The sequence below is a fragment of the Micropterus dolomieu genome, linkage group LG23, assembly GCF_021292245.1.
Source record: "Micropterus dolomieu isolate WLL.071019.BEF.003 ecotype Adirondacks linkage group LG23, ASM2129224v1, whole genome shotgun sequence".
NCBI classification, from domain to species: Eukaryota; Metazoa; Chordata; class Actinopteri; order Centrarchiformes; family Centrarchidae; genus Micropterus; species Micropterus dolomieu.
In genome coordinates this window covers 9,036,385-9,064,138 of record NC_060172.1, presented here as the reverse complement: position 1 = coordinate 9,064,138, position 27,754 = coordinate 9,036,385, and the positions used below count along the sequence as shown (strand labels likewise).

At 39.5% G+C, this 27,754-nt stretch overlaps 1 protein-coding gene across 3 annotated transcripts in view; it reads right to left on the bottom strand.

Moving 5' to 3' along the window:
• clip2 (CAP-GLY domain containing linker protein 2) overlaps window positions 1–27,444 on the bottom strand; it is a 42,211-nt gene extending 14,767 nt beyond the window's left edge. The window contains exons 1-9 of one of the 3 annotated variants that reach the window (XM_046040418.1): window positions 26,899–27,444; window positions 24,955–25,178; window positions 15,642–16,147; window positions 10,115–10,239; window positions 8,441–8,654; window positions 5,597–5,794; window positions 5,346–5,449; window positions 4,442–4,502; window positions 448–498 (exon numbers count right to left, since the gene is read on the bottom strand). In XM_046040418.1, the coding sequence (XP_045896374.1) occupies window positions 448–498; window positions 4,442–4,502; window positions 5,346–5,449; window positions 5,597–5,794; window positions 8,441–8,654; window positions 10,115–10,239; window positions 15,642–16,147; window positions 24,955–25,069 (1,374 nt within the window). In that variant the 5' untranslated portion in view covers window positions 25,070–25,178; window positions 26,899–27,444. The remainder of the gene's footprint in view (window positions 1–447; window positions 499–4,441; window positions 4,503–5,345; window positions 5,450–5,596; window positions 5,795–8,440; window positions 8,655–10,114; window positions 10,240–15,641; window positions 16,148–24,954; window positions 25,179–26,898) is intronic. The other 2 variants (XM_046040419.1, XM_046040420.1) reach the window with 2 other exon arrangements.
• Window positions 27,445–27,754: the final 310 nt, after the last annotated feature.

Sequence of the window (27,754 nt, the reverse complement as noted above, 5' to 3'; positions counted from 1 at the left end):
AAGAAGTGAAAGATGAGAGGAGAGCACAGCCATTCTCTGATCATCTAGAAGCAGCCAAGCAAATATAATAAAGCCAACAGCAAACCTCCACATGGTGACAGTGCGCACACACAAAACACACACATATCTGCAAAAATCCTCTACACACTTGTATCCAATTAAAACAAAACAAAGATTAAGAAAGAGGACCTGCTGCACAGTGCACAGATGATGTTAATTTTAACCATCTGGGAAAACAATCTATAAGACCTCACCTTACTAGTTGATTCAGATCAAACATGTTGCCTGGATAGCATTCAGATTACAGCATAACTCAGGAGCAAAGAGAGTAAAGAGAGTCTATGCAAGGTTAATGTCCTTGACAGCATCTGAAGTCGATTTGAAGTCAAGAATTGAGATAGCTCAGCAGCGGATCAAAGCCAAAACAAGATCAAATCTTTTTTTCACCTTGGTTCTCTTACCCAACCTCAAGGATACTGCATCATGAGTGCATCTTCCCTGTTGGCAGAAGCAGACCTTACTGCATATAGGAATCCAGCGTTTCCAGTGTTTTGTTTGTCAGAGCCCCTTGAGGCAAATTGTGATTTGTGATATTGTGTTATATAAATAAAACTGACTTGACCTGACTTTGTTGTCTTTTGATGCCTGAAAATTGAAAGCACAAGCTTGTGCGGTTTGATTTGTGATTCTATGGTCTATTATTGAAGAGGCTTTCTCTCTGAAGTGCAGCACTGCATGTCAAAGTGGGGTAAAGGACGTCCTTTGCTACACTCAACTACTGATGATAAACGGGCAGTACCACAATGATTTGTCTTGAAACATTAAGCTAAGAATCAGTGATGAATCAATTTCTCATGTGTTACTAATCACATAACTGCTTAAAAAATTAGAACGGAGCTTGGAGAGATTAATCCACTACGTTCCCTCAAAACAATGGAAAGATGTTATGTCCTGACATCTGAAAGTGCAGCTGGCAACTGATCCAAGCCAACCTTTAAATAAATGATTAAAATAAATCAATCAATCACAATTTAAAAGCACATTAACACCACCTACTGCAACAGAAGACATGTGAAAAGCTGAAGCAGCTGACATTGTGTTTCCTATCGAGGCGATTGTCTCGGGGGAAGCTCTGGCTCAGCAGCGAGGAGCATTATTACTGTGATTCATGAATGAAGGAATGAAGGAGAAGACGGAGCAGATAAAGTCAATCTGCGAATGTGGTTATGTGATTTCTCATTTCTACCTTCGTACAAGGTAAAAGTAATCATCCATCAATGGCATATTCATATCTGGGGCTAATTATATTGAGAAAGAACAGTGGGACACCTTTACATACCAACATATTTCAATTATTTTTAAAGATGATTATTTCAACAGATCCTATGAAAAGACCAAAACCAACAATGATCCCACTAACACATAGGATCTGTGTATCAAAAGTCTGATATCTATTCCTCTGCGCTATCGAGCACCATTGTTGTCCAAAAATTATTAAAAACACATAAAAAGAGCCACACTAGATGCCATGTTCCTTCATTTCCATGAACACACCCACTGTAGATTATTGTCATAGTCAGTGCTGTAAAAACTCACTAGCACACTGACCGTGTAGGCAACCGCCGCTGAAAATAGTCCCCTACAAATGCACTACTACTACCCCAGCTGTTTCAGTAAATTATTAAGCCTTTTTTCATGGGATTTGAGTGAGTAATGAAACTACAGAATAACACCAGTCTTATTGTTTAAACTGCTGGATTTTAATATTGACAAGTATTTTCTTTCTCTATTCAATTATTCTCAGATTTCAGCTTCTTTAATGTGAATACTTACTGCTTGTTGACAAAACAAGACATTTGAGAAAGTCATCTTGGGCTTTGGGAAACACTTATCACCATTTCCTCACATTCTTACAACCAAACAACTAGTCGGCTAATTGAGAAAATAATCGACAATGAAATTAATTGTTATGTGCAGCCCTAATTAAAGGTTCACTGATATACAGATATGTAGAATAGTATCTGTTGTATCAGCACAGACACTGATCCACAGTTTTAGCAATATTTCCAACGATTCAAACTTTACAGTATGGATACTTTCACTTCACGTTGTGGCATTAAACATAACCTTTCTACTTCCTTGCCTGTAAAAATGCAGAAATGTATCTGTAAAACTTATTAATGGCAAGAAAAGGAAGGCTTTTGTATGTTTGTATCTGTCGCTCTGCATGTTTTGTATACCTCAGTGTAGTTGTGGGTTCCATGTTACACCCATAGCTGTTTGTGTTGTCTACGTGTGCAAAAGGCCTTTTCTTCCTCTGTTTGTTTAGAAAATAAAGCCCAGATCAAAACTGAGATTGCAGGTCAGATTGACCACTATACTTGTATGTGTATTGGTTTTAAATAATTATTATTGACATATCTCTAGTTTGACACCAAAGACAGGCGGAGTGTGAATTTAACCTGTGCAGCTTGTGAGTTATGTTACTATCAACAAAGAAAAAGCAAACAGAACCACACAGGACAGTGGCTACAGGCAGAGGGCTCGTGCTTTTTACCCTCCTCTTGTCTAATTCTTTCTGGAGCGACTCTACTCTCGACTTTTCGAGGAGCAGGTTCTGCTGAAGCTGACGAATATGGGCGTGTTCCAATTTCGTCTGATGCTACAGAGAGAGACAAAGAGAGAGACACAGAGGAACAAAAGAGTGATAGAAAAGAAGAAGAAAAAAAAGACTCCAAGGCAAAGAGACCCATAAAGATCCAAGGGGAATGATAAAGATCAGAACAGCAGTCAACATATGATAAGAGGGTAGCTTTGTAGACAGCGGCACTGAAACAGTATAGACTCTGAAATGAGTTGATCATAAGATGAGAAGACTTGCGGAGATTTAGGTCAGTTCAATTTCAGGCTTGGAAGTGACATTTATCTGGCAGTTAAGATGCACCAGGGAGGGACAACTCTGCAACACATCCGTCATGTGTAAGCTTTGCAGATTGTACTTTGTACTGAAAGCCCTCCATGATATAGTGTTTTTATGGTAAAAATAACCAACTGGTTTAAAGATGTGCTGAACATTCACCGACTTTACATTTAATTAAACTGTAACATTTATTCTCACTTAAGATTATTAGCTAATTAAAAATTGATAATGTGATTTCTCATTTAATTGACATTTCTGTCGAATACCGATCTGCACACTGAGGGATGGTTATGATTAAAAAGATAAGGTAACAATAAATTGATCGTACAGTGTCTGATATAGCTTAGACCTCTGAGCCACAGAGCTCCATTGTTGTCCAAAAACTATTAAAAACACATCAGTGAGCCACAGTGTTGCACTGGGACATGTTCTTTCATTACCATGACCAGGGGCACTGTAGTTTATTTTGAGTCCTGTTGCTACAGCAATACTCGCAACAGCATCAAATGGGTATTAATCTGTGGTTGAAAAAAGTCCCTAATAAATGCACTACAGAATTTACTCCTGTTGAAATAACGTTTACTACAAACTACAGTTGGAATGTTATTTATTATTATTATTATTATTATGTTTTTTAAATTGAAAGTTTATATTTGTGACCAATTTTTAAAGGCACAATGTGTAAGATTTAGCCAGAATTTTACTTAAAAACATAAAAAAAAATGAACTAACATGATCAACATGATGTGAAGAAGTAACGAGAGGAGAGAGAGTCACTGTAGCTTCCAGTCTGCCCTCAATCCAACATGAGAGGACGAAGGAAGAAATAGAGCTGCCCCCCGACGTCTTTTACATGAGGTGTCTTGAGCTTTTTGGTCTAAAGGATGTATTTAAGGCTAGTGTGAATACTCCTGTCACCATACTAGGGAGTTTGTGCATGCATTTGTAGGCTAAATACAGCCAAGAGCATATTCAAAAGTGAACAAATTACATTTACCTTCCATTCAGGTTCTTTCTCAAAGAACATACAGGAGGCGGGAAGATAGGGTACCTTTTCTAATGGATTTCAGACTTTTCTGCATAGCTTAAAAATTAGGTACAAATCACGCCTTTATTGAAGTAAGCCATTTATTCATGGTTTTTAAATACTTGCATTTTGTTTGACTTTTGCCCCCAAATATGCTGCAACTGAAAACTTGTTTTTCATGAAATATCTGTATTCCTTAAGTAAGTGGGCAGTGTAGTGACTGGCGGAAGCTGTCCATCAACCGTAGTGAGTCCAGATCATGTTCCCTGCTGAATCATCACTGAGCTCCTCATCTGAACTCCTCTGGTCTACAGGAAATGTTAACATGCTCATACTCTCCCACAAAATACGCTTTTGGGCTCCATGTCATCTTTCCAATGACATTATTATCCATGTCCATGATAAAGGATACACTGGACATTAGTATAAAAGAGCATATACAGTACATTCAATTATAAATACAGTTTTTAGGTAATAATAATGCTGATACATACCTCCAGGTCTCCTTTGGTGATGCATTCCTCCTCTACTCTGAATTGGAGGTCCTCCACCTTCCTGTAAACAAGTTGTGTGGCAGAGGATGGAAATGTCAAAGGATCTCAGACTTACAACTCGTACTGTTTGAGTCACTAAGAATCATCAGACAGCAAAGGACTGTCAACCTGCTCTGTGTGAAACATGGTTACATGCATATATGTATTCTCAACCTCACACTTCACACTTCCTAGTGAGCTGTCTGTTTTCGTAGAAATCACAACTTTTGTCCCTATAGTCAAAAGAAGCTTATTTGCTTTCTTAACCAGAGTGCGACGAGAAAGAAATGTCTTAAGTTTGGAGCTGAAGCAAGGACATGTTAGGCCCTGTTTTTGGCCCTGTCTCAAATAAACCCACCAACAACTCTTAAACTGTCTTGAATCGATCAAACAGTGGGGTTCATTTGTTTAATCTGTACACAAACAGAAATGTACAAAAGCAATTTCTGATTTTAGGGAGATATATGTGCTGAAACTGTTTCTTGACAAACAACAGTTTACCTCTCTGTCCAGTGCTTCTCGACAGCCTCTCTTGGAATAGGACGGGTTGCCAAATTTGGTAGGTGAGCACAGGTTTTGGTCTCTGTAAAGGCAGAGTGGTACCAAAACTGGCAACCTTACTGTGATGATAAGATTCCAGGAAGCTGCGTATGATCACTATGCCAAGCACGTTGTTCGTCTAGAAATAGTTCCAGCACATAACTCTCCTTAAACCACAACATCATATGTGTTAATTAGTGAGCTTTAGAGCTGTTACTAGAGAAAGAAAGCAAATATGTTTTCAAATGTCATACCGAACAATGGTTCACATTTACATTTAAGTACCAGCACTGTTTCACGAGAGAGTGAAAATTTAAGATATTACCTTTTCTCTTCTTCAAGCTGATTGGACAATTCCAGTTTATCTTTCTGTGCGCTGGCCAACATGGCTTTAACCTGCTGGAGGGTACTTTCATTCTCCGTTACATACTGTGGACAGTATAAGAAAGGCGTTTATGAAACATACTGTATTAGTCACAACTGATTTATTGTTGCGTAAGTCACTGGGGATATTGATTTATGCAACAACATATCGCTGTTCTTCCCTAGCAGATCATCTCCTTGTCTGTTTCGTACCTGCACGTGCTGTGACTTCAAGACGCTCAGCTCCTTCTCCACCTCACAGATGTGGCTGGTGGCCTTGGCCATCTCAGCCCGCTCCATGTCCCTCTCAGCCAGCAGCTGCTCGATGTGCTGCTGCTTCTCCTTCAGGGCTTCCTGGAGCGCGGTGGTGCCCGAGATCTTACGGGCGTAGCGCGACGATGTCTCGGTCAGCTGAAAAGGCCAAGGATATAAAAATATAAAGGTAATGTAAAAGGTGTGAGGGAAAGATAAGAAGGCGAGGGAACATAGAGGAAAGGGGTAGAGAGGTTGAAAAAAGTGATAAAGTTGATAAAGATTGGACACAAATTAATCAGCTTTACAGTTTCTCCTTCGATCTGGGTGACAGATCAAACTTTCAGATGTTGTTTTATCGATATCATAATTCAATTATTTAATGACAACGAGAAAACACCTTATCTGTGATTAATAACAGGCTCTGCCTTCTTGTAATCTCTAACTAATATTTTCACCATTATGAGAAAACATCCAGTAAAAACCGCTTTCATTATTAAAAACATGATCATGTTACTGACATGCAAAACTACTGATATGCAATCCAGGATGAGCAGGTATGGATGATGGATGGATGGATAAAACCCCAATTTGTAGCAGAGGTGTTAATAAAGTCCTGAAAGATGCAACATTTTCTTTGACCACTAGAGGGTGCTCTTTGAAAGCATTCCTGCCTGTCATTTATGATCATTTCAATTCCAACGCCTTTATTTTATAACAGAATAATGCTGATGATGGAGTTTTCTTGCTGATTGAAAGCCAAAGTAGTTGTAGTGGTAATAATACTGTACATAAATATTTACAGCATTTCTGATACAGAAACTCTGACGAAACAGCCAAAAGGCTCATGATTTCCAATAGATGGTCACTGGATGTTGCAAAGATCATGGATTCCTGCTTTTATGTAGGCACCTCTATTATGTATTGCAGCAAGGGCTACAGGCAAATAATTTATACTTTGATGGATGTTATTAATATTCCACTGTCTTTATTTTCACAGCCATTAATGCTCTAATTGACTCTGTACCTGCAAATTAGGGACAGTGCCTGCTTTCCTACCTTTTAACAACACGAACTGTGTCACACACTTTCCAGATCTTTAGGACTGATAGTGAGTCTGACTATTTTGTGCAGCGTGATCAGCTTGATAATTCAGAATGGCTGCTTTCAGCGCTGCCTGACACTACTGCCAACAATTAAGGAAAGTAAAAGGGAGTGTTCTCCATTCACGATCTGGCTTGCAACCAGAAGCTAAAATCAATGTGAGATACCCTGATGTCCCATTTGTTTTAGTTTGTTGCCAACCATTCCTGAGGATATTACTCTTAAAGACACAGCATGTTGGAATGAGCCACTTAAGCTCTCTTTCAGCTGCAGGTCTGCAGATTTGTCACAGAGGGAAAAATGCAAAGTCAGTGATTCACAGCTTCACATTGCACAGCAACAAAATGCAAATCATTAACTGCTCAGTAGATAAGGCAGTCTTTTGATACAATGAACCCATTCATCATCCTGCTGTTTGAATTTTTTAAATATTCAACTGTAATCAGACACTGTAATTGATATTTTATAAATTATAAAAATGAAGATTTAAAATAACAACAACAACAACAATAATAATAATAATAAAGAGCTTAATAAGCACCCTTGGTATTCAGAGATTGGGTTATACTTCTACCTATTGAAAAGTATTTTAAACATATGTTCAAGAAAGAAAATATACTGTTATGGTTAGAAGCACTATATTACTTTAATCATGTCCCATGTTTCTTAAATTCTTGTTTTTTATGGTATTATAATTATTATTATCACCTTCTAACTCATGGCACTATAGAAAAAAAGTTTACTTACTCACTTGCTTACTGTAAAGGAATAATTTTGGGAAATAAGCTTTTTTAGTTTCTTGCAAAGAGTTAGATAAGAAGAGCTTAGCTTAGAAGTACAAAATCATTTTTTAAGCTTGTTAATTAGATTAGGTTTCATCCATAGAAAAAATTAAAAATTAGTTCCTAACTGGAAAAATGTACTTGAATGCACTCTCAATTCGGAACTACAACTCAGGAAGTCGGTGCAAATTTTGGTAGACGACTTGCCGAGTCGACATCATATTACGCAGAAACACGGCAGATGAAAGTAAATTCTTTTTATTTATTTACGTATTGTATATCAATGTTTTGTAATTTGTAATATAATATTAGGCTGTAACCGATAGTTGCTGTCCATGAAGAGTGACCTAGACCTAGTTATTTATCAGCATTAGCTCTGATAACAAGTCAGATAATGCAACATTTTTCTGGTTTTAGGGAATGTGCTTGTGCAGCTACAAATCTGGGACACAAACACAAAGCTTTAAAGTGTTTCAGCATACTTGGGAAAACAACGTCACACACACAACAGCCCATTAACCGGACGCTATACAAAAACGTCTACGTTGCTTCCACATTACGACATAAAGCTAGTAGACACACGAAAGTCGGAGGAACCACTTCCCAGCGTGGGAAATGGGGCTATCCGAGGAGCGCGTGAATGCAGCATATGTGCAGGGCTATCTTTTGCCTTGTAGCAGTGACTTCCTGGAGTCTCTGCTGGCTTCCTGGCATCTTCATGGCGACAACATGACCGTCTGTAGCTTCATGTTCACCATAGAGACATGACAGCCGCATCAATCTTCTCATCTAACTCTCGGCAAGAGCGCAAACAAACGTATTTCCCAAAATGTAACTATTCCTTTAAACAGCACATTTTACTGTATGAACAGCCCCTCAGCTCTCAGCATATATTTGAGGCACAATGCCATCATCTTACCAGTCCAGTTCGGCTCGGTCGTCCACCCACAGAGGAGGCCACCGAGCTGACTGAACTGATGGAGGAGCTGCTGGGGCTGTGGGCCAGAGAGGAAACCCCCATGGCCATCCGCTTGCTCTTCTTAGCTTTGGCCGGGCTGGTGGAGGGGAAGCCGATGCGGATCACCTTGTGGATCGGAGCAAACAAACCAAACTTAGGAAGACACTGGAAGTATCTGCAGGAAGAGAAGAAGGGGGACAAAGAACTGCTTTAAAATGATGTCCCCAATACAACAATACAACAGTTATTTTAGTAAGTATCCATTTGTTCTTAGTTTGGAGATTCAAAAAGCTTTATTTAGGTACTTCCATTCACATCCATAAGCATGATGGAAAAAAAATGCTGCTGGTCTGATGGCATTTTGGTAGGAAATAATAATCTTCTTTTGCCATCTGGAAATATGTCAGCTTCAAACCAGGTGCAAATGTGCCTTTTAGCTCTTGTTGCATCACCGATTAAATGACCAATCAGTTAAGTCACCTGAAAAACAGTAAAATCACCTATAAAACCGTAAAACTAAATCCAGCATGACAAGTGCAAGAAGGCCAGAGTGAGCTGCAGCATTACAGGGCAAGAATTTAAAATATGCACAATATTATACATGAAGAACCTAATACCTACAATAATTAGTAGTAACAGCATTAATAGGTTATAATACTTAGAGCTGAAATAATTAGTTTAGATTATTCAATTTATTAATCAAAAGAAAATAAATTAGTAAAATGTTGATAATCGATTGAACTTTTGAGTGTTTCCCAAGGAAAAAATAGCAAAAAATTGCAGAGATTTACTGCTTGTCTTTGTCGTGCATGTGAGTAAAGTGATTGTGTTTGGATTTGGGAAAGACAAAAACAAATAAGTTAATCAATTACCCAACAATAAAAATAAGTTTTTTCTTGAAATACTTCTTGCTAAAGTCTTCATTTCTGGTGGATTTTCATTTGATTAATGTATGTGTTGTTTTGATGTAAAATTTTTAAATACTTTGAACGTATTTTATTATTTTGTACTATTTTCTTTCTCTTCCTTATTTACATCTGTAAACACAGTCACAGGCTATGAATAAGCCCCTTTTGGGCCTCTCTGCACACTGTACTTTTTGTTCTTCTAATATCTTTTTTATGCAGACTTCTACAAATAAATTTTGAATTCTTAACTATTTGGGCATTACATTGGGAGAGAAGGTTCCAAACAAGACCACATCTTAGAACAAGTCTTTAGTTTAAACAAATAAATGTAAGCCTCTGGATGTGGGTTTTGGTTTTTCAGCTTTAATGTTCAAGAAATGACATATTTTACCCATTTTAAACAGTGATTGTGTTAATGTAGAGAGAGGAATGTGCGCTCTACTAAAAATAATTGTATGTAGATTCTGTAAGGTGAGAAAATGCAAGTCATAAATATGCTAAATGTGATAAATACGAAGCATAGAAACACACCCAAACAATGGTGCAGACCAGCTCTGGGCTAGATGTCCAGTCAGTGTAATGTCATGGACAAACAGATGAAAGAACAAAGAACAAACAGCTGAACAGATGGATCCACAGTCTTCCCCTCAATTTCCTTTTAGGTGAAAAAGCAAAGGAATTTGGGGAGCTTGAAGCATACATAATGTGTGTGTGGATGTGTGTGTACCTTGTACCAGCTACTGCACCGTCGTTCTTCCCCAGGGGCTCATCCAGCTCGACCCCACACCATTCACCCTTGGCGAAGTCTGTCTCGCCCATGTAGCGTATGACTCCCATCTTAGAGCCTCCCACCTGACAACAGAGAAGGAAAATGTCTGACTGTTACACTTTCAGTCATAAAAAGAACACACAGAAAGAAAGACGTTTCACTAAGTGGTCATGGCTGGTTTTAATGAATGTATTAGTTGGCCAATTAATATACAATCATCAAACTAGATGTGATACTCTGGTTGGAAAAAAACTGGTTAAAGAAATCGTTTGGCATTAGGGGAAATACGCTAACTCACATTCTGGAGAAGAGTTAAATGAAGATCAACATCACTCTAATATCTGTACGGTAAACATGAAGCTACAGCCAGCAACAAAGACTGGAAACAGGGGTAACAGCTAGTCTGGTACACTTACAAAATCATAGCAGTTGCAAACTCCAGGAAGTTACTGCTCCCAGCCAAGACATAATCCAGACACTTTGTTCATCCCCGAAGGGAAACTGCAGTGTTGCAGTAGCAGCGGTTTACATAAAATAAAAATCATAGATACAGGAAACATACAGAAGAAAAAAAGTCTTAAACATGTGTTTCTCCAACTAAAGAGTGACACTGATAAGAGTGATATCAATCCACTCAAAAGTGAATAAGCACATTTCCCAAAACTATTCCATTAAGTTTGGTAGCTTCTGAAGCTTCTGACTTGTTCCTTTGACGTCACATTAGCTAGTGTTTCTCAAAAACCTGCACCACATTTCCAGTAATCCCCTTAGCTAACGTAACACAGATGATGTTGCTAATAGTTATCCTCTGTGTTATGTTTCCTGTTAAGCAGACGGTTTAAAATCCACATGTACTCAAATGGGTCAGCCAACGCGCAAAACTGACCGTTGCAGCTGCTGTGTGTCTTTCTAACACATGGTGGTCACATGTATGAGACATAAAAACTCATCAACATGCAATTACCCTATTGGTCACAATTTACTTAAATGTCTAAGAGGAACAACTAGCATTAGAGGAATAAAATACCAAACCAAGGACAACACACTACAGCCAGAGTTACCAAATACATAATGGCACATACTTTAATGTCTTGTTTCAACTAACCAATAGTCCAAAACCCAGAAAATATTCAATTTACAATCACATAAGACCAAGAAAAGTAGCAAAATAGCCAATCCCGTTCCCAGGCAAGTATTCATTATCATCATATGTACAGAATGGGAAAGTGCAAAGAGCAGAGCAGATGTTTCAGCACCACATCTGCTTTCTTTGTTTACAATTAACCATTTAATATTGCTAAACATTCATTTCACATTTAAGAACCATGACCTTCCAAAAAAGGATTACTGTACTGGATATAGTAGCTGATGGAACTGAATACAAGGACAAAAAAATAGGGTGTGGCGTGGGTCACTCCTCAGCTATCTATTGTCAAATTAATATTACACTCCTTTGACTTGTCCTTCTCCTAAACCGCTGAGGCCACGGAAGAAAATGTGGCAAGAAACACTGTGGTGTCACAAGACATTAAACTGAGATGGTTTGCTGTCAGGCTGGCTGTGTGATGTCTCAGCGACTCAGTGTCAAAGTGCCAGCAGTGCTAACACAGCCAGGCAGCATGCGCCACGTCTTGGCTCCTGTTATTGCCAATCTCATCTTAAAGCTGTACTCAAAGGGCGGTCAAGAGTTCCACAAGAGCTAAATTTACACTGAACATAAACTGCTGAGATATAAAATATCATCCGTGATGAATTCCTTGTGGTCACAAATGGAAACTTTGCATTGATTCTGATAGCGTAGCCATGCTACAGTCAGTTTTTTCTCCATCAGAAAACACACATGGCTCTAGGGTTGGCAATGTCTGTCTGTAGGTCCAACACTATGGTCCAGAATGACATATGTACTGGATGGACAAAATGTGGTACAGACATTCACGTTCTCCAGATGATGTATCCGAATGACTTTGGTGATTTCTTCACTCAGGTGGAATTTAAATACCTGTCAAACTAAAGACACTCCCATCAGCCTCAGCTGTACTTTGTGTTTAATGCTAATTAACAAACTAACACTCTGCATGGTAAACATCATACCTGCTTAACATCAGCATGTTAGCATTGTCATTGTGAGCATGTTGGCATTCAGCCTCACAGAGCCGCTAGCAAGACTGTAGACACTTAGTCTTGTTACTTATAAAAAATCATGTCATAAGGCTCCATGTAGAAAAATGTTTTGATTGAAGTCACTGTGAGTAAATTAGCATGTAATGAAAAAGTAGGCGAGAAAAACTTTTGTTGGTTGGTCTAAGCATTTGCACGGCTCATATCGCATGAAATTGAATTTGGAAAGGGATCATTTATCCTTTTTAAATTGCAACATGATTTGTTTGAATTTCTCTCTTATTCTGTTAAAAAAAATCATTCATGACTCTATGTACCCCCAATTATTGCTACTACAAGCGTGCTACGCTTGCGTCAAGGGACAATTTCACTGACTAGCGGCCATTTTCACTTTCAAAATATCCAAAGCGACACCAACCATAACCACATGCAATCCCACTGAAAGAAAACACTAATATAACCTCTACCAAACTCTCTAAACTAGTAGCAGAGATGGCCTCTGGTTAAATTTTTCAGCTAGCAGAGGTGAGACAGTTCTGTACTTCCTGTGGGTGCTCAGACATCAAACGTGCCAAGACAAATGGAGACAGTAATCATGTTTAGCCTCTGATGTTTTCTCTCTGTTGGGAAACATTACAGCAAGTGATTTTTTTATATTCTGAGTAACATTCTCTTGAGGCTGGTATTTAGTCACTGACACGCACACACTGGCAAAGTTTGACCTCAGTTAAAGATTTTTCTTCTGCAAGAGAGCAGGACCGGACACGGCTTAAGTGCCAAAGATGTCTCCAAAAAAAGTGTGTGAAAACAGTGTGTCCCAATATGCTACTATCACATAATTCAATACCAAGTGGAGGAATATAGTCCTTGCTTTGTGTCCACAATGCGTAATCTGAGTTTCACACTTTGTGCTCATTTCACCAAATTTCTGAGGCAGTATTATATTTCCAACAGCAAAGGAGGGGTGTTAGACTTTCAAGTCCCCGCAGTAAGATAGATTACATGGGAGAGGCTTAGGAAATAGATGGATTCACTGATCAATGTGTCAGCAGTGGTCTGTCCTCTCTTAAGTGCTGAAAGTAATCCGAAGTGATTTACAATATTGACCAGGAAGAAGCCTTCTCGAGCTGCCCGTTTCCAACTGCACAGGATCTGATGTAACTATCCCCTGTGCCCATCAATTAATGGAAAGCAATGTGACCCAGGGCCAATATTTCCATGCAGTGAATATTGTCTGATAGGGGTCAATGAGTTAAGCACAAAATAAATAAAAATGTTCTTCTTCTGCAGGGTTTACTTTGACATACCTGTAGTGCATAATTGACAGAAACATTTTGACCATCTTTTGTTGGGCAAGGGTAGACTAAAGGACAAAGGTACAACAGGCAATGGATGAAGGTTGAATTCTAATAATAGACAGAATAATGAAAAACAGAACTTCCCTGTGGGGATCAACCATGTATCACATTACACTGCATGAATCCATCTTTACTGCGGGCTTCATAAAACTGCAATTAAACATCCACTGGGAATAATAATGTAATTACTTTCTGCTATTTTAGATTATGTTGGTCTCAAATATTTACATGAAATCAAGTTAAACATTTTGAATTGTAATTGCCTGATTTGCACAGACAGAGAAATAATATACATTCACACTTGTTAAAGACAACGATTCGCTTTCTGGCGGAGAGTTAGATGACAAGTGTGGCAGAAATTTCTTAGTGGGTTCAATTCCGGTAACAGGAAAGGTAAGGCAGGTCCCACTTGGGGTCATTAGAAGACCCCATTAGTGTATGTTCACTGACCTGTATCTTCCTAAGTCGTGTGTGTGTGTGTGTGTGTGTGTGTGTGTGTGTGTGTGTGTGTGTGTGTGTGTGTGTGTGTGTGTGTGATGGTGTGAGTGGAAATAGAGTCAGAGCAGAGCCACACCAGCTGCACCTCATCATCATAATAAAGATCTCTACAAATACTCAGCCTTGTCACTATGGTTGACACCATCTGGTCAGTTGGTCGAGTGGTTGGTTTCTCATTGGTTGGACAATCCCTGGTATTGCTCTGCTTCTTAATCCATTATTTTTAGGACGGTAAGGACATATGGAGACCTGATGTGTTTTATTTTTGAGTGATTAGGCTATGTAGTGTTAGATTTACATTTACTGGGCTCCAAACTAATTTACACCATGTCAAAGAACCAGCACAAATCACTACACCCCAACCTTAAAGGACAGAAGAGTTGAGTAGATAAAGTTTATTTTTGATGGCAATGTGTGCGCGCATTTCACTTCAGACTGCTTACTTAACGAGAGCCGGTAATAGTTCTAGCTCAGCGATGCATCGATACTCGCTGTCCGTGACCCAACTTGAAAGCTGCAAGTTTTGCCATGTTTTACGTTGTTTTAGTGTTTATTTTGTAAGTCAGCCTGTTGAACATGCTGTTAGCATGTTGCGCAGCTAATGTGGTCACTTCCACAGGCTGTGGCGATGTTAGACTAATGTTGTAATACTGAGGGAAAGTCAAGAGAAACTGCGTGAACCTTAAGCCTAATTTGAAGCCAATAAAGAGAGCAGTAAGTTGGATGTCGGAAACTGTTTTTTCTTGTTGCTTTTTGTGAAACTTCCTACTTCATACTAGTAGTGGTTTTGTTGTGATCCTCACCAGTGTTGTGCTGTGTTGCTGCTGCTGTATGTAAATTTACTTGATAGATATGCTTGATAGCTGTGTGAAAAAGAAATGGTTAAACTGCAGAAACCAATTTGCTTGGCAACGTTGTGTAACAGTTAGCCCATTTACGCTACCTGGTAGCCTCAATGCAATATGGGCACAAGGTTTTCCTTCTACTTCTACTCTGCAAGTGGATCAGTCAGTCTACGCTTCAAGCCATTTTTTCATACATTGCCAGTTTTCCTGTTGTTGCCAGTTTTTTTTCTCTCCCTCCCCCGTAGACCCGTCTGCTCTGGTTCCAGCCCCTGTCTACAATCCCCTCGTCAGCTCTGCTTCTCTGTTCTGGATCCCTGCTCTTCCCAGCTTCCAGCCCAATCCTGAGCCCCAGGTTCCCCCCTACCAGCCCAAGACCCAGCCCCAGGTTTACAGCTACCTGCCAAATGCACAACCCCATGTTCCCTGCTTGCAAGCTTTCCCAGGACTGTATTCCCTTTCCTCAGCTTTCAGAGAAATTACTTTGTTCAGAAAATCATACCATACCTTTTCTACCATATCCCTGTCTCCTCGCTGTGTCTGCACTTGGTTTCACTTGACTAGCCCTAACACTTGTCTTGAATAACATTTTTAAAATTCAATGATACCACACAAACTCTGTCACTAGAGTTATCAAAACAATTTGTTATCACACACATAATTACTCACCAAAACTCGATCTCCAACTCGAAGATCCTTATCCCCACCTTTCTTAACCGAACCGCTGTCAGACATGTTGGACCCCGACTCGTTGCCCGTTTTCACTGCGCTGTTGAGGAGGCCCTCTCTGAGTGGCACTACCACCCGCTGGCCAGGAGGGGCGCCACTGCCACCCTGCTGAGTCTGATTCTGGGCACAGAGTGAGTCAGTGGAGTGGCTGTCACTTCCCTCTCCAACCGGCTGTCGGGTGAGCTTCGAGGGTCGCGTGAAGATACCCTGGAGGGGCTGGCACTCAAAGTAGCGCACTCCACCCACTGAACCATCGTTTTTGCCAACTAGGTCATTCAGTATCACGCCTGCCCATTGTCCAGGGGCAAACTGGGTCTCCCCTAGGTAGGCGATAACTCCTAGTTTGACCCCATTGACCCAGACCTGTTCACCCACTGTGTAATCTCCCAAAACATCATCGCCCTCTTCAGAGATTTTAGTTGGTGTGGTGGGCTTGAGTGGACAATCTGGCGAGAAAAGAAAAACATTTTATATTATTTGCCATGTTGCAGAGCAAGAAGTGTGTTCCTATAACACTGGCAACAGCAAGACACATTAACATTACTGAAATAAAACTAATGTTGTAAAACGTGCATAGAAATTAAAGCTATAAGAATTGGAAACCCTTTCTCTTAGATAAAATCCTCCTCATTGGAGGGTCGAGTTGTAAACACTACATACACTGGGAGAACATCCTCATTCACAGTCCAGCAGAATCGACTTCCCACTATTCATCCCGTTTGAACGCATCATGCTGGCAACAAAAAAAAAAAAGAAGAAAAAACTGCTTGTGTGGCAGCATCCAGCACAACTGTGCAATTTGTGCAAGATTAGGCGTTACTCTAATTCCTCCTGAAAAGTGGGTCAGAGAGATGGTATCTGTAATGTGCCGGTGATTAACTCTGCCATGCAGCCCTGTGATATGGCCTGTTTGACACATAGATGTGCTGGATCTCTGTTTTTTTCCACAGCAGCCTGTAAACTGAGCAGGGCACCATTAGCACGCGGTCTACTGCACCGCACTGCCAGTAAAAGTCTGTGTTTATCTGTGTATGTGTGTGTGTGCAGGAATGGTTGGTGCCAGGGCTGTCTCCGCGACACCCTGAGAGAAGGCCTCGGGCTTTGTGGGCCCCAATGGTTGTGCTTTATGCCTCAATTGCTCCCATATGTTGTGATGTGAAGCACATTCGGCACAAATGCAAATGGGTACAACTTCAAAGGGGTTTTAACTTGATGATACAGTTTGAAAGTCTTTGGGAATGTGCTGCTTCGAGTATTATTTTGGGGAAAACTGTTGCTGACAGCTTTGCTTGGTCCCGAGTGTTTATCATAAACATGAACTGCAATATATTTAGGAGAGACACCTGAAACCTTTTTTAGAGTGTAGTCCATTTGCTTTTGTCTAAATCAGAGAAACTGTTTGTTCTATGCTGCAACTCTTAAACACTGCATAAATCAGCTGACCAAAACATATTGACAATCAGAACATTGGAGTACTCAGGTCCCTCGTTGAACTGTAATGTGTCAAAATGAATGTCGCCCAGGGCAAACTGTCATTTAGCATCAACATCAGCCATATTGCAGTTGCTCACTGCAGCTGGAATCACAGCTGGAATATGAACTCCACTCAAAGCACCAGAGATGGCTCGGAAATGTACCCGAGAAACCTTCCTGCTAGCAAGGTCATGGGGTCCTAAACTTTTTGTCAAGATTCAGTTTGATTTTTATTTTTTTTAAAGTCACATTCGACTTGTGAAAGCACGATTAAAGAGCAAAAACTGAGAATTCTGAAGTAAATCACAGTCTTAAGATCAAAATGGAAGTCTCTGCTCCTTCTACCGACATCCATATTCTCAATAAGGCTGAATTTACAGTTTCGTAATTGGTTACACAAATAACCACACTGAGCTCATTAGCTACGCCTCACTGTTGCTGCCCTTACTTACAGTTTAATGCTGACTCATCAGAACTGCAAACAAACATTTTTATTTCTGCCTGTATAAACATTATGACTTCTAATAGAGCCTAAGGCCCTCCCCTTCCAGAGGACCACCATGGGACTTTATTTTGTGAATAAAAAAGGACGGTAGTCAATGGCATGAAACAATTATTTTTTTTTACCCCATTTAAAACTGTGCCCTGAATTACAAATATGATGTCTGTCAATTTAAAAGACATTTTTGCAAGTCAAAAAAGTTTCAGTTTGGCGTAAAACTGGGTAAGTAAAAGACTGTGAAAATACGTAATTAGAAAGTGCACAAACCCAAAAGTCACAGTCGTGACGTCATAATGTTTTCTCTCAATCTCAAAGTGAAGCTAATGTCACCGAAGGTAACGTCAAAGAACTTACACGTGTAGATGATGTGATGAAAGGACCGAGAGTGGATTAAACACATCGGGTGAGATACATTCGTGCGTGAAACACGTTACGTAGCTAATAGCAACCGAGCAATGAAAGTTAGCTAGCATTACAGTGTTAACATGTAGGTGACGTATATTGTGCGAGACAAGAGGTGTAGTTAATTTAACTAACTGACAGTTAGCCTATAATTTCTTTTCTATTATTTTTTACTCGATTTAATTAAATTTTTTGTCTTTTATAAAGATATTTCTGGGGCATTTTTGCATTTATTTTGAGAGACAGGACAGTGGATAGCAGTGGGAAACAGGGAGAGAGATGGGGGGCAACATATAGCAAAGGGCTGCTGGCTGGAGTCAAACCCGGGCCGCTGCAGTAAGCCTTGTACATGTGGCGGGCGCTCAACCAAGTGAGCTAACCATACACCATTATCATTTAATTTGATGTGGTTTGAGGTTTCAGGGCAGAAGACATAAAGTTAAAGTTGTTTTGGATGAATCAGATCAAGAAATGCAACATGTGATCCTGACCAGCAGACCCAGAGTATTGCTTCAAACCTGAGCTAACCCATGATTTGGGTTGCTGAGGCAACAGGAGAGCGAGGGTAAAAGGATCCTCGGCAGAAGGAAGACTGGAAACACAGCCCTTACTTTCACTATTGTGCTTGGCCACCTCCCACCACCATCTGAATCCCACTATTCATCAGCTCTGCACAATGAAACCTCCACAGCTTCCTCCCGTCCCTCCTCCTCCTCCCCCCAATTATCCACCCATCTCTCCCCGCTTTGGTTACACACACACACACACACACACACACACACACGCACCTCTTTCTCTGGCCTATTTAACTCTGCTTATTTATGATAATCTTACACAAGGACTATCGTCTTTGCCCTCTAACTTGTTCTTTTTGTTTTAAAGCAGGTTCATTGGTCAGAGGACTGATATTGTGTTATTGTCTTCAGCAGTTGTGGAAGGCTGAGCGCCAAAGACACCAACAGATGGCGGGGACTGATCTTGAATGAGTTCTTTTTTGTTTGTTTGTTTTTCACTTTTGATCATCGTGTTGCTTTTCAAATATACTGTGTTTCAAGGTAATATAATTTTACACATTAAGAAAACCCACAACCGAAGTCTCATGTCCTACATTTTTGGGAAAGAATCCACACGCTTAAGATCTTTTCTAGGAGCACAGACAGATCAATCATTGTGACGTGTGGCAAAGCAGATGACAGCGGCATTAATACAAGGTGGGAATCAAACCTACATTTAATTCTTTATGTTTTAAAAAGTAGCAGAAGCATATTATGTGTCTATTTGGTTAATTTGGTATTTGGTAACTTCGCTTCCTGCTGCCACGTTACAGGAAATCCAGGGCTTCATGTGGACATGGTTGGAACCTCGGAGATTTTGGCAATTTTGGCTGCAGATGAGTGGTAGAGCAAGTGAGAGGGATCAAAACAAAACTGATTTAAATTTTACTCACTTTATAGGCATGAGCTCTGTCCAACGGTTTAACCCTTTTTGACATTCAGTTCACAGGTTTGTCACTCTATACTCATTTAACAATGATTTTTGGGTACACAGCTGCAGTTTCCTAACAAAGTATGCCATGGCCGCCTTGAAAGAGAATAGAAAACTGTGTTTTCAGGTGGTGCTGCCTGAGATCAAAGAAATACCTCTGCTATTCTTTGAGTGAATTTTAATTTGGTAACATTATTTACACAGGATAAGCGGTTGACGATGAGTGAGTGAGTGTACTGTCCTGTCAGTCATCCATTTTGATTTAGTGAACTCCAAGTTACAGAACGACTGCAATAATAAGGTGAATCTACAGATTCAGTATGCAGCCTTAACATGTAATCCATCATTTAACAACTGATGTGAAATACTATTATGGCTCTCATAGGGCAGAAAAGAGGATCCAGTTGTGTATTTGGGAGTTTCTAAAAAGTCACCTGTCCCTTTAATACCACTGGGTGTGTCCGGCCATTGTGGCCAATGATGCAAATAAAGCAGCAGGTCTGACTTACTGTCAATATTGGATTTACAGGACTGTTGCATCAATGAAATGAAGTCCTTTGGTTTGTCAGGTTTCATTTACTGGATTAGTCTAAAGCAGATACTTTATTCTGGCTATCTGAGTTTATCTATTTAATTTCCCCCCAAAATTCACTAATTACAAAATAAATCTTGATATAAAATGACACCCTGACAGAAAACGTTATCCAACACCCCACCTCCAAGTACATTTTTAGAAATTCTCATACAGCGATTGCGAGTGTCTCTTCAAACCTCCCCAAAACAAATTAAAGTCAACCTGCTGTCACAGTAAGTGTGACAAATCCACCACGAACAGTTCTTTCACGTTCTTTTCAACCTTATCGTTTTATGCTGGTGATTTGGTTGTACATACCACGTACCCTAAATATCCTGGATTCTTATGCAGCCTAGGACCTTATCCACATGTCATCCACCTCTCTGCCATCCTTCCAGGCTCTTGCTGTTATCTCACTGCAAGCTATAATTTATAGCTCTAATCAATGCAGTATATATAACCCCTAATTAAGGACAGTACTGAAACTTGTGGATCTTTTTATCTTGTTAAAGTTCATCTTAAAGCTACACTAATCAATTTTCTGGTATTAACAATGGATCAAATCAGCAAGAGTAATGTAAAAATGGGTCTCTCGTAATGACCAACCCACAGAGAATTAAAACCCAACCCTGAGCTCCTCCCTGCAGTTTTAGTTTTACGCCTGTAACTTTAATGTTTTTGTTCGCTCATACTGCTCTTCCTGTTTCCAGATAGAGCAAGCAGCTGCTTTCAGCGAAAAAGCTCTGATAAACCCACACTACAACACCCGCCCAGCAACAAACAACAGACAAAGTTAGCCGTTATTAGCTGGTAAGCATAACTGAGGATTTAGCAGATATACAGCCAGTTACAGTTAATGGAGATATGGAGCATAACAGAGCTTAATTCATCACATCGTCAAACACAACTCCAAATAAATGCTAATGGCTGTGATCATATGCCAATGAAGTGCTAACAGCTTGTTACGCCGACATAAAAATAATAAAATAATGCAGGTTTAAAGCACAAATGACAAACAAACAAATAGTGGAATTGCATAAAATGACATTTTAGATGCAATAAGTGATTATGTATTACTGTATGATGACAACATAGAGTCAAATAAATATTGGAAGCTGTATATCTCCAAAAAGGCAATAGTCTCCGTCTGTGGCGAAGAAATTTCTGTTGAGAAACTGGCTTCCAAGGTCACAGGAGACGTGGCGTCACGAGAGGTGGCACAGCTCTGTTATTTTCACATCAAAAGCAGCTAGAAGGAAGGCTCAGATACATTCCTCTGTCCGCTCATAGACTACTGCTTCCTCCAGAGGGTAAAACAGTAAAGAAAAATCTGCCAACTTCCGAAACAGTGGCCCCTTCTCACAATCTTCCCAGCTAAAACCAACAAACAGGGGGGTTGAGATTTGGAGTATGTGGCCAGGTCAGTGAAACTATCTGGGGCAGGAAACTAATCCTTCCAACCACTAACGGAGGCATCAGTATTGTCCCGCCGATATCTTATTAGTGTTTAATAGCCAACGTGGGTTAACAGGAGGAATATAACTGAAAATAATTAATGAATCATGATCATCATGGGTACATTAAAAACAGGGAGATTGACTGACTAACCAGCCAACTGACCAACACAGACTCCAGACATAAGTCTCCGCTAATAAAGTAAGAACAAAAAGGCTTCTATGATCTGGATGCTTTTCGAGTATTGAACAGGCTTGTTCACAAGCAAATAAGAGTATTTTATATTAATCCATTAAGATATCCCTAATTATTTTCTAGCAACAATCAACATACAATTCAGTTTTTACTCTCTTTCCATTTACATTGTAACTAGTCACACTTAAATTCTAGATATATTTAATGTACTTCATTAGATTTCTTTCATTCTGCACATTTAAAAAATATCTTTATCATCTTTTTGAATGGCTAAAAGTCTAGTCAAAGTTTATTTGGGAATATATGAAACTGGAGTTTCATATATATAAACTACACTGGTCATATCTTGAATTTAAGTAAATAACATCATCATAATTCCTTTAACGATATCAACAAAAATATTCTGGATATGCTTAAAAGGGTTATTTGGGAAAGCCATTTCAACATAAAAAGGTTTGCTTGATTATCCCTAATTACATTTTATATATCTACATTTTGAGTAGTTATTTGTCAAAAATAAATTGTGGATATCTCTAATGTGAATCTCTTTAGTTTAATATAGTAAACGACAGTGATGTTTATAAAATCATTATCGTTATCTTAATTATTTTTGATTAGACAAAATTTCACGCAGAAAGTACAACATTGAGAAATGTGAGCAATGCATGATGATTGTGTATTTTCTTTTGTGGTTAAACAGGATGTGGGCAAACTAATGAGTTCACGTATGGTAGAAACAAACTGTTTAGACCACAGGTAAGAGTTTAGATTTGCACTAGTCACATAAGTACAACTACCTAACAGCTGACGAGCCCTGAGCAACAAGCTTCAGTCCTCCATGCAACATTAAGTGATTAGCTTTCTGAGCTGGTAATGGCTTTCAGGATGATTTCAGATGCAGTCTGAGCTGTTCTGTCTTCCACACAGAAGGAAACAAAAACAATCACCGGACCAGACACACTGGTCCCACTTGGATGGATAAATGAAAGCAATTTTTGTTTACTCTCTGCTTATAGATAGCTTTAGGAAAACTGAGGAAAATAATATGCTTATTATGCGTATATGCGTGTTTTAGATATTTAACATTCAAGATGAGTGCTCAGATGATTGCTCACACATCTTATTATCATTTCACTAGAGTCAAGCATATTAAATTATCAAGGTAATCATACAGGCATGATGAACAGGAGGCAGAACAGTTATCTAACAACTTTCTTTAATTTACTATTCACAGAGTACTCCTGTTCACACATATGACAACAAATATGAACTGGAGTTGGATTGCAGTCACTTGAAAGTCGGGCTGGTCGATATGGCCAAATATGTTATCATGATAAAGAATTTCACATCATTCGATATCGATAATTATCACGATAAATGTGAAATAATTATTTATTTTAAGTTTAAAGGCTGATTTTTGCTCCTGAGTGAAGGTTGAAGAAACCAGATGGGTAATTGTGATTTTAAACTTTTCTTTTTGGTCGGAACAAACACTTGATGCCAAACAGTGGATCACTTCACTAATCTGAGGATAGGATAAAATGTTTAGTCCCCTTTCCTCAAAAAAACAAATATCTTAAAAAGTGCTATTTCGTTGGTCATTCAAATGAATGAAATATTTTTATTTATAACATTTATTAAACATTTGTTATATTGTTATTGAGGAAAATTATATCGCGATAATTATCATTATTGTTTCATTGCCCAGCCATACTTGTAAGCATTCTTAATACTATTATATACAGCTTAGGTTTGACACTGTGATAGTTAAAACTAAGAAAACCATCAACACACCAGTAATATTATATATATATATATATCTTTGTTGGCAGTGCACTAAAGTAAATGGAAACCGTATAGGATTCAGTAAATAAAACACTACTGCTGTTTTTTCTCATGAAATTCCACAGTCAACATGAACCATGACACACTTGTAGCTGCCTCTGATAAAAGCTCCGCCATACATACTGATGTTAATGAGAATCAAGCATACAATCAGCCAAGGAAGGCTGGCTATTCTTCTGTTCTGTTCACTTAGAGCTGCGAGTGAAGCTGTAATTTAGCAGAAACAGAACTACCGTGCGTGTGAAGCTGGTGGGATGGGGCAGTTATGTGAGCTAAAACTGGGGAGAATAAACAAAGCGGCTGCATTTAAGGGTGAGAACAGCTGTGATTACGTTTTGCAGGCAGGGGTTGTAATTTTCATTCTGAATGTTTTTCAGACATGTCTAATTTTGGTGAGTAGTCAGTTTTACAGAAGCTTTAAGGTCAAAGAATAAGAGTCATGTGTCCACATTTTCATTTCAGATTTCTCATAAAGCATAAGGATGGCGATATTCTGTATTTTTGTTCATGTCAACAAATCCCATTTAAAGACCAAAAACCAACTGTCCATCTCTCACTACTTTACTAATGAAGGAACGTGTCAGCCGATGCAACAGTGTGTCTCATTGATGTGTTTTTAATAGTTTTCAACAACAATGGAGCTCTCAGAGGGGACTAAGCTCCATCAGGTCCTGGATACACAATACTTCTTTGTAGGATCAATTTATTAGTGGTTTTGATCTTTTAACAAATATAAGAAAAACATAGAATATCACCAGACGTATCCAGGAGCAGGTTTATTTCAGACATTCTTTTCATCTTAATTATTATAAAGCTGTATTGTATTTTAAGACTTTCTATTCTCTGCAAGTGGATGACAATGCAAGTGCCCTTTTATGTCTATGTGCCCTTTTGTGTTTCACATTAATTTAATCACTTTTATAATTAAAAGTATGATTAGTGCAGCTTTAAAAAATCACTACACAAGAGAAACTCTATGAATGAAAGTATCGCTTATTATTATACATATTCATGTTTATTGGTTTATGACACACTGAATTACGCATTGTAGCAAGAACTTTATTTTAAATGGAGAGAGTGGCACCCTGAAACTGCTGAAAGCTATCAAAACGTTGCATTGGAGCTCTCTGTAAAGACACTGGAAGATTAAGTTAAGGAAAACCCTTCCCAGCTTCTATGTGAATGTAATCTAATGCAGCTGCGCTCTACTGAGTCATTCACATAAATAAATGGTCTGAGCCACTTCCGGTAATCAGCAGAAATAACTGGAAGAAATAAATTCATTTTATTTTCCACGGGGTCAGAAGCAGGAAGTAACTTACTGTCTTTCGGGACAACGGGGCTAGAAGTTCCACCCGCTGAGGTCCTTCCCACTGGGCTGGAATGCTTGGGCCCCCGGCCAGGGATTTTCAGTCCACTGGACTTGAGCATATTCATTCTACAGTAGCAGGGACACGGCCAGGATCTGAGAGCTCCTCCCTGGGTGATGAAGGCTTGTGGACCAGCACTAGATGTGGGAGTGGTGGCTGTCGCTCTCCATGTTTAGCTGTTGGAAGGGGAAAGGAGGGATAAGGCAGTCATAAATATAGGGACAATTATAACAGAAATAAGCAGGTAAATAAGCAGAATGAGGGGTAAGCTAAAAGATGCATTCTTTAAGTGCATGCTTATGGGTCAACCAACCTCCAAACCTGTAAGCATGAACCAGACTGCTCAACAACTGGAAACTGGTTTTCACAGGATCAAGAATATATGAGATGACGTGGTCATAATGTTCTGTAGCTGCTTGTACAGTCTGCTAATGTATTTTTTCCAAAGGTTTTCATTTGTGTAATTTCCAGTCTTATTAGTTACATGGAGACAGACATGTTTTATATTTTGTGCGTACTTTAGATCTGTGCAAGGATTCATAGTTCACCAAAGTATCAGCTGCAAAGCAGCAAAGTGGGGGTCCGGACCCACTGAGGAGTCTAACTTGTATTCTCCGTTTTTCCAGTATTTCTTGTGAAATTCTTCGCACTTGTTCCTCCTCAGACTTCTGAAGTCCTGTAAATGAAACACTGAGAAGGAAGGACGACTGTTTGGCTGTTGAACTTTTCATAACTCCTGCCCACGCGAGGCCATTAACGGTGGCAAGGGGTTACAAGTAAATGAAAAAAAAATCAAAGTATGCGTCTTTCATATATATTTTTGGTCATCATTCATACTTTACTCTCAACAAAAAGGACAGAAAACAAAAAAAGCATATTGGGATTTGTTCAGGAATCTGAAATACTCCTCCACACCATTCCCAATTGGCACCAGTAATGTGGGAGGCTTAATACATAGCGCTATGGGCTTATTTCTGGCAGTGAAAATGTTCACATTTGTGTTGCTGGCTGTTCATTACGGAAGAGCGAAAGGTAGAAATATAAATTAATGAGGCTCTTTTCCAAAATTGTAATTCCACTAGTGCCCCTGAGCAAGGAGCTCTCAACTGGAGCAACCACACGCTGTAGTATCACAGGGGCGCTCCTACAGATCAGAGCTGACATGTTTTATCTTTAGATTTGTTTTTGTGCTTGTTATATTTTGCCTGGCAACACCTGGCAATCCTACTGCAACATTTGAAAGTGTGCCTATATTATTATTGTGATCACCCTTAATAAAACTCCAAATTCTTCATATATTATTTCATAGCCAACTTATCAATTCCAACAGAGTAAAAAATATGACAGAGCCAATGTAGGCCGGTGCCCAAGTGGAGCATGGCCTACAAATCATGGCCCAGAGCCCATTAAGAAGATATAATGCTGTTAAAGCCTAGAATAAACAACACACATCTGGTTTAGCCTTTTAAATTAGACAGCAAGTGTTAGGAAAGAAAGCAAGCAGGTTTCCGCAAAGCTAGTTAATCATTTTCTATAATATTTACACTCATCCAGATAACGACAAGAGACATTTTCATTTAAGAACAATAAATCATATCAAAACTGTCGAAAGGGATGGTGTTGGCCCTTGAGTCTCGACTGCTGTGATTTTCAAATAGCCTAAGCTGTTCTTCACAAGGGCCTACAGTCATTTCCCAATCGACACCTTATTTTAGTGAAAGCAGGATGAAAGCATTGGGACGATAATGCGCACCTCAACAAAATGCAACACAACGCCAGTTTGATCCATTGTTGTAGCTACTGCGGCAACGTGGTCCAGACTGTCCTTCACTTAAACCCCGAGTCCCTCCCAGCAAAAAATGACATAAAAGCACATTAATACAGGAAAATACTCACCTTTCTATGTGATATTAGAGCGTCTGAGAGGTGTCCGACAACCGGCCAACTTTCAGCTTTCTTGCCAGGAAAAGGGGGATTAGTGGTTGCCACTCCCTGGGATGCAAATATGGATGCTGAGCAGAAACTGAAAGGGAGAGTCAGCGTGGATCAGCGGATGATGGCAACAACTGCACAGTCTCAGCAATACACCGGTGATGGCTTAGCAGCTAGCCTGCCCGGTTCATTTTTTCAGGATGATAGCCAAGGAAGCTACCAAATAGCGAAGATTGTCGAGACGTATCGCTGTTTTGTTTTAGTAGCCGGACACTGGCACGCAGGTCCTGGTGGTTTCCGAAACGAAACGCAGCATCAGCAACAGTCAAAAGCAACTTTCCTGTTGTCTGACTCTGGTTAAACAGTCTTGGTATGTACTCCCGGATAACCTTAGCTATTTTTCCGGCCTCTTTTCGCTGCTGTCGGTGTTCCCACAGTGGTACGGAATTGTTGGGTTAGCACAGCCTCCCTCTGACTCAACCCACCGGCTAGACTGAACAAAGGGGCTGGGAAGCAGAGCCTCCTGGGGGTGTGATGAGAGCAGACTACAGTCTAGCTCATCTCCGTGACGTTCTCTGTTTAAAAGTATAGGGATTTAATTAGGGTCGTGCTTATCGGTCAAAATACATGACTCACCAAGGATGACTCAATACAGGTTCACGTCAGTGGTACTCTGTTTGTATTCGGCATCAATAAAATTGACAAAATAAACATTTTTCGGAATAACATGCCACATTTATGACGCTGCTCACAATACTGTACACCGACCGTCGACAGTGCATCTTCAGTGGGAAACATCTGGGGTACCAATCATATAAAT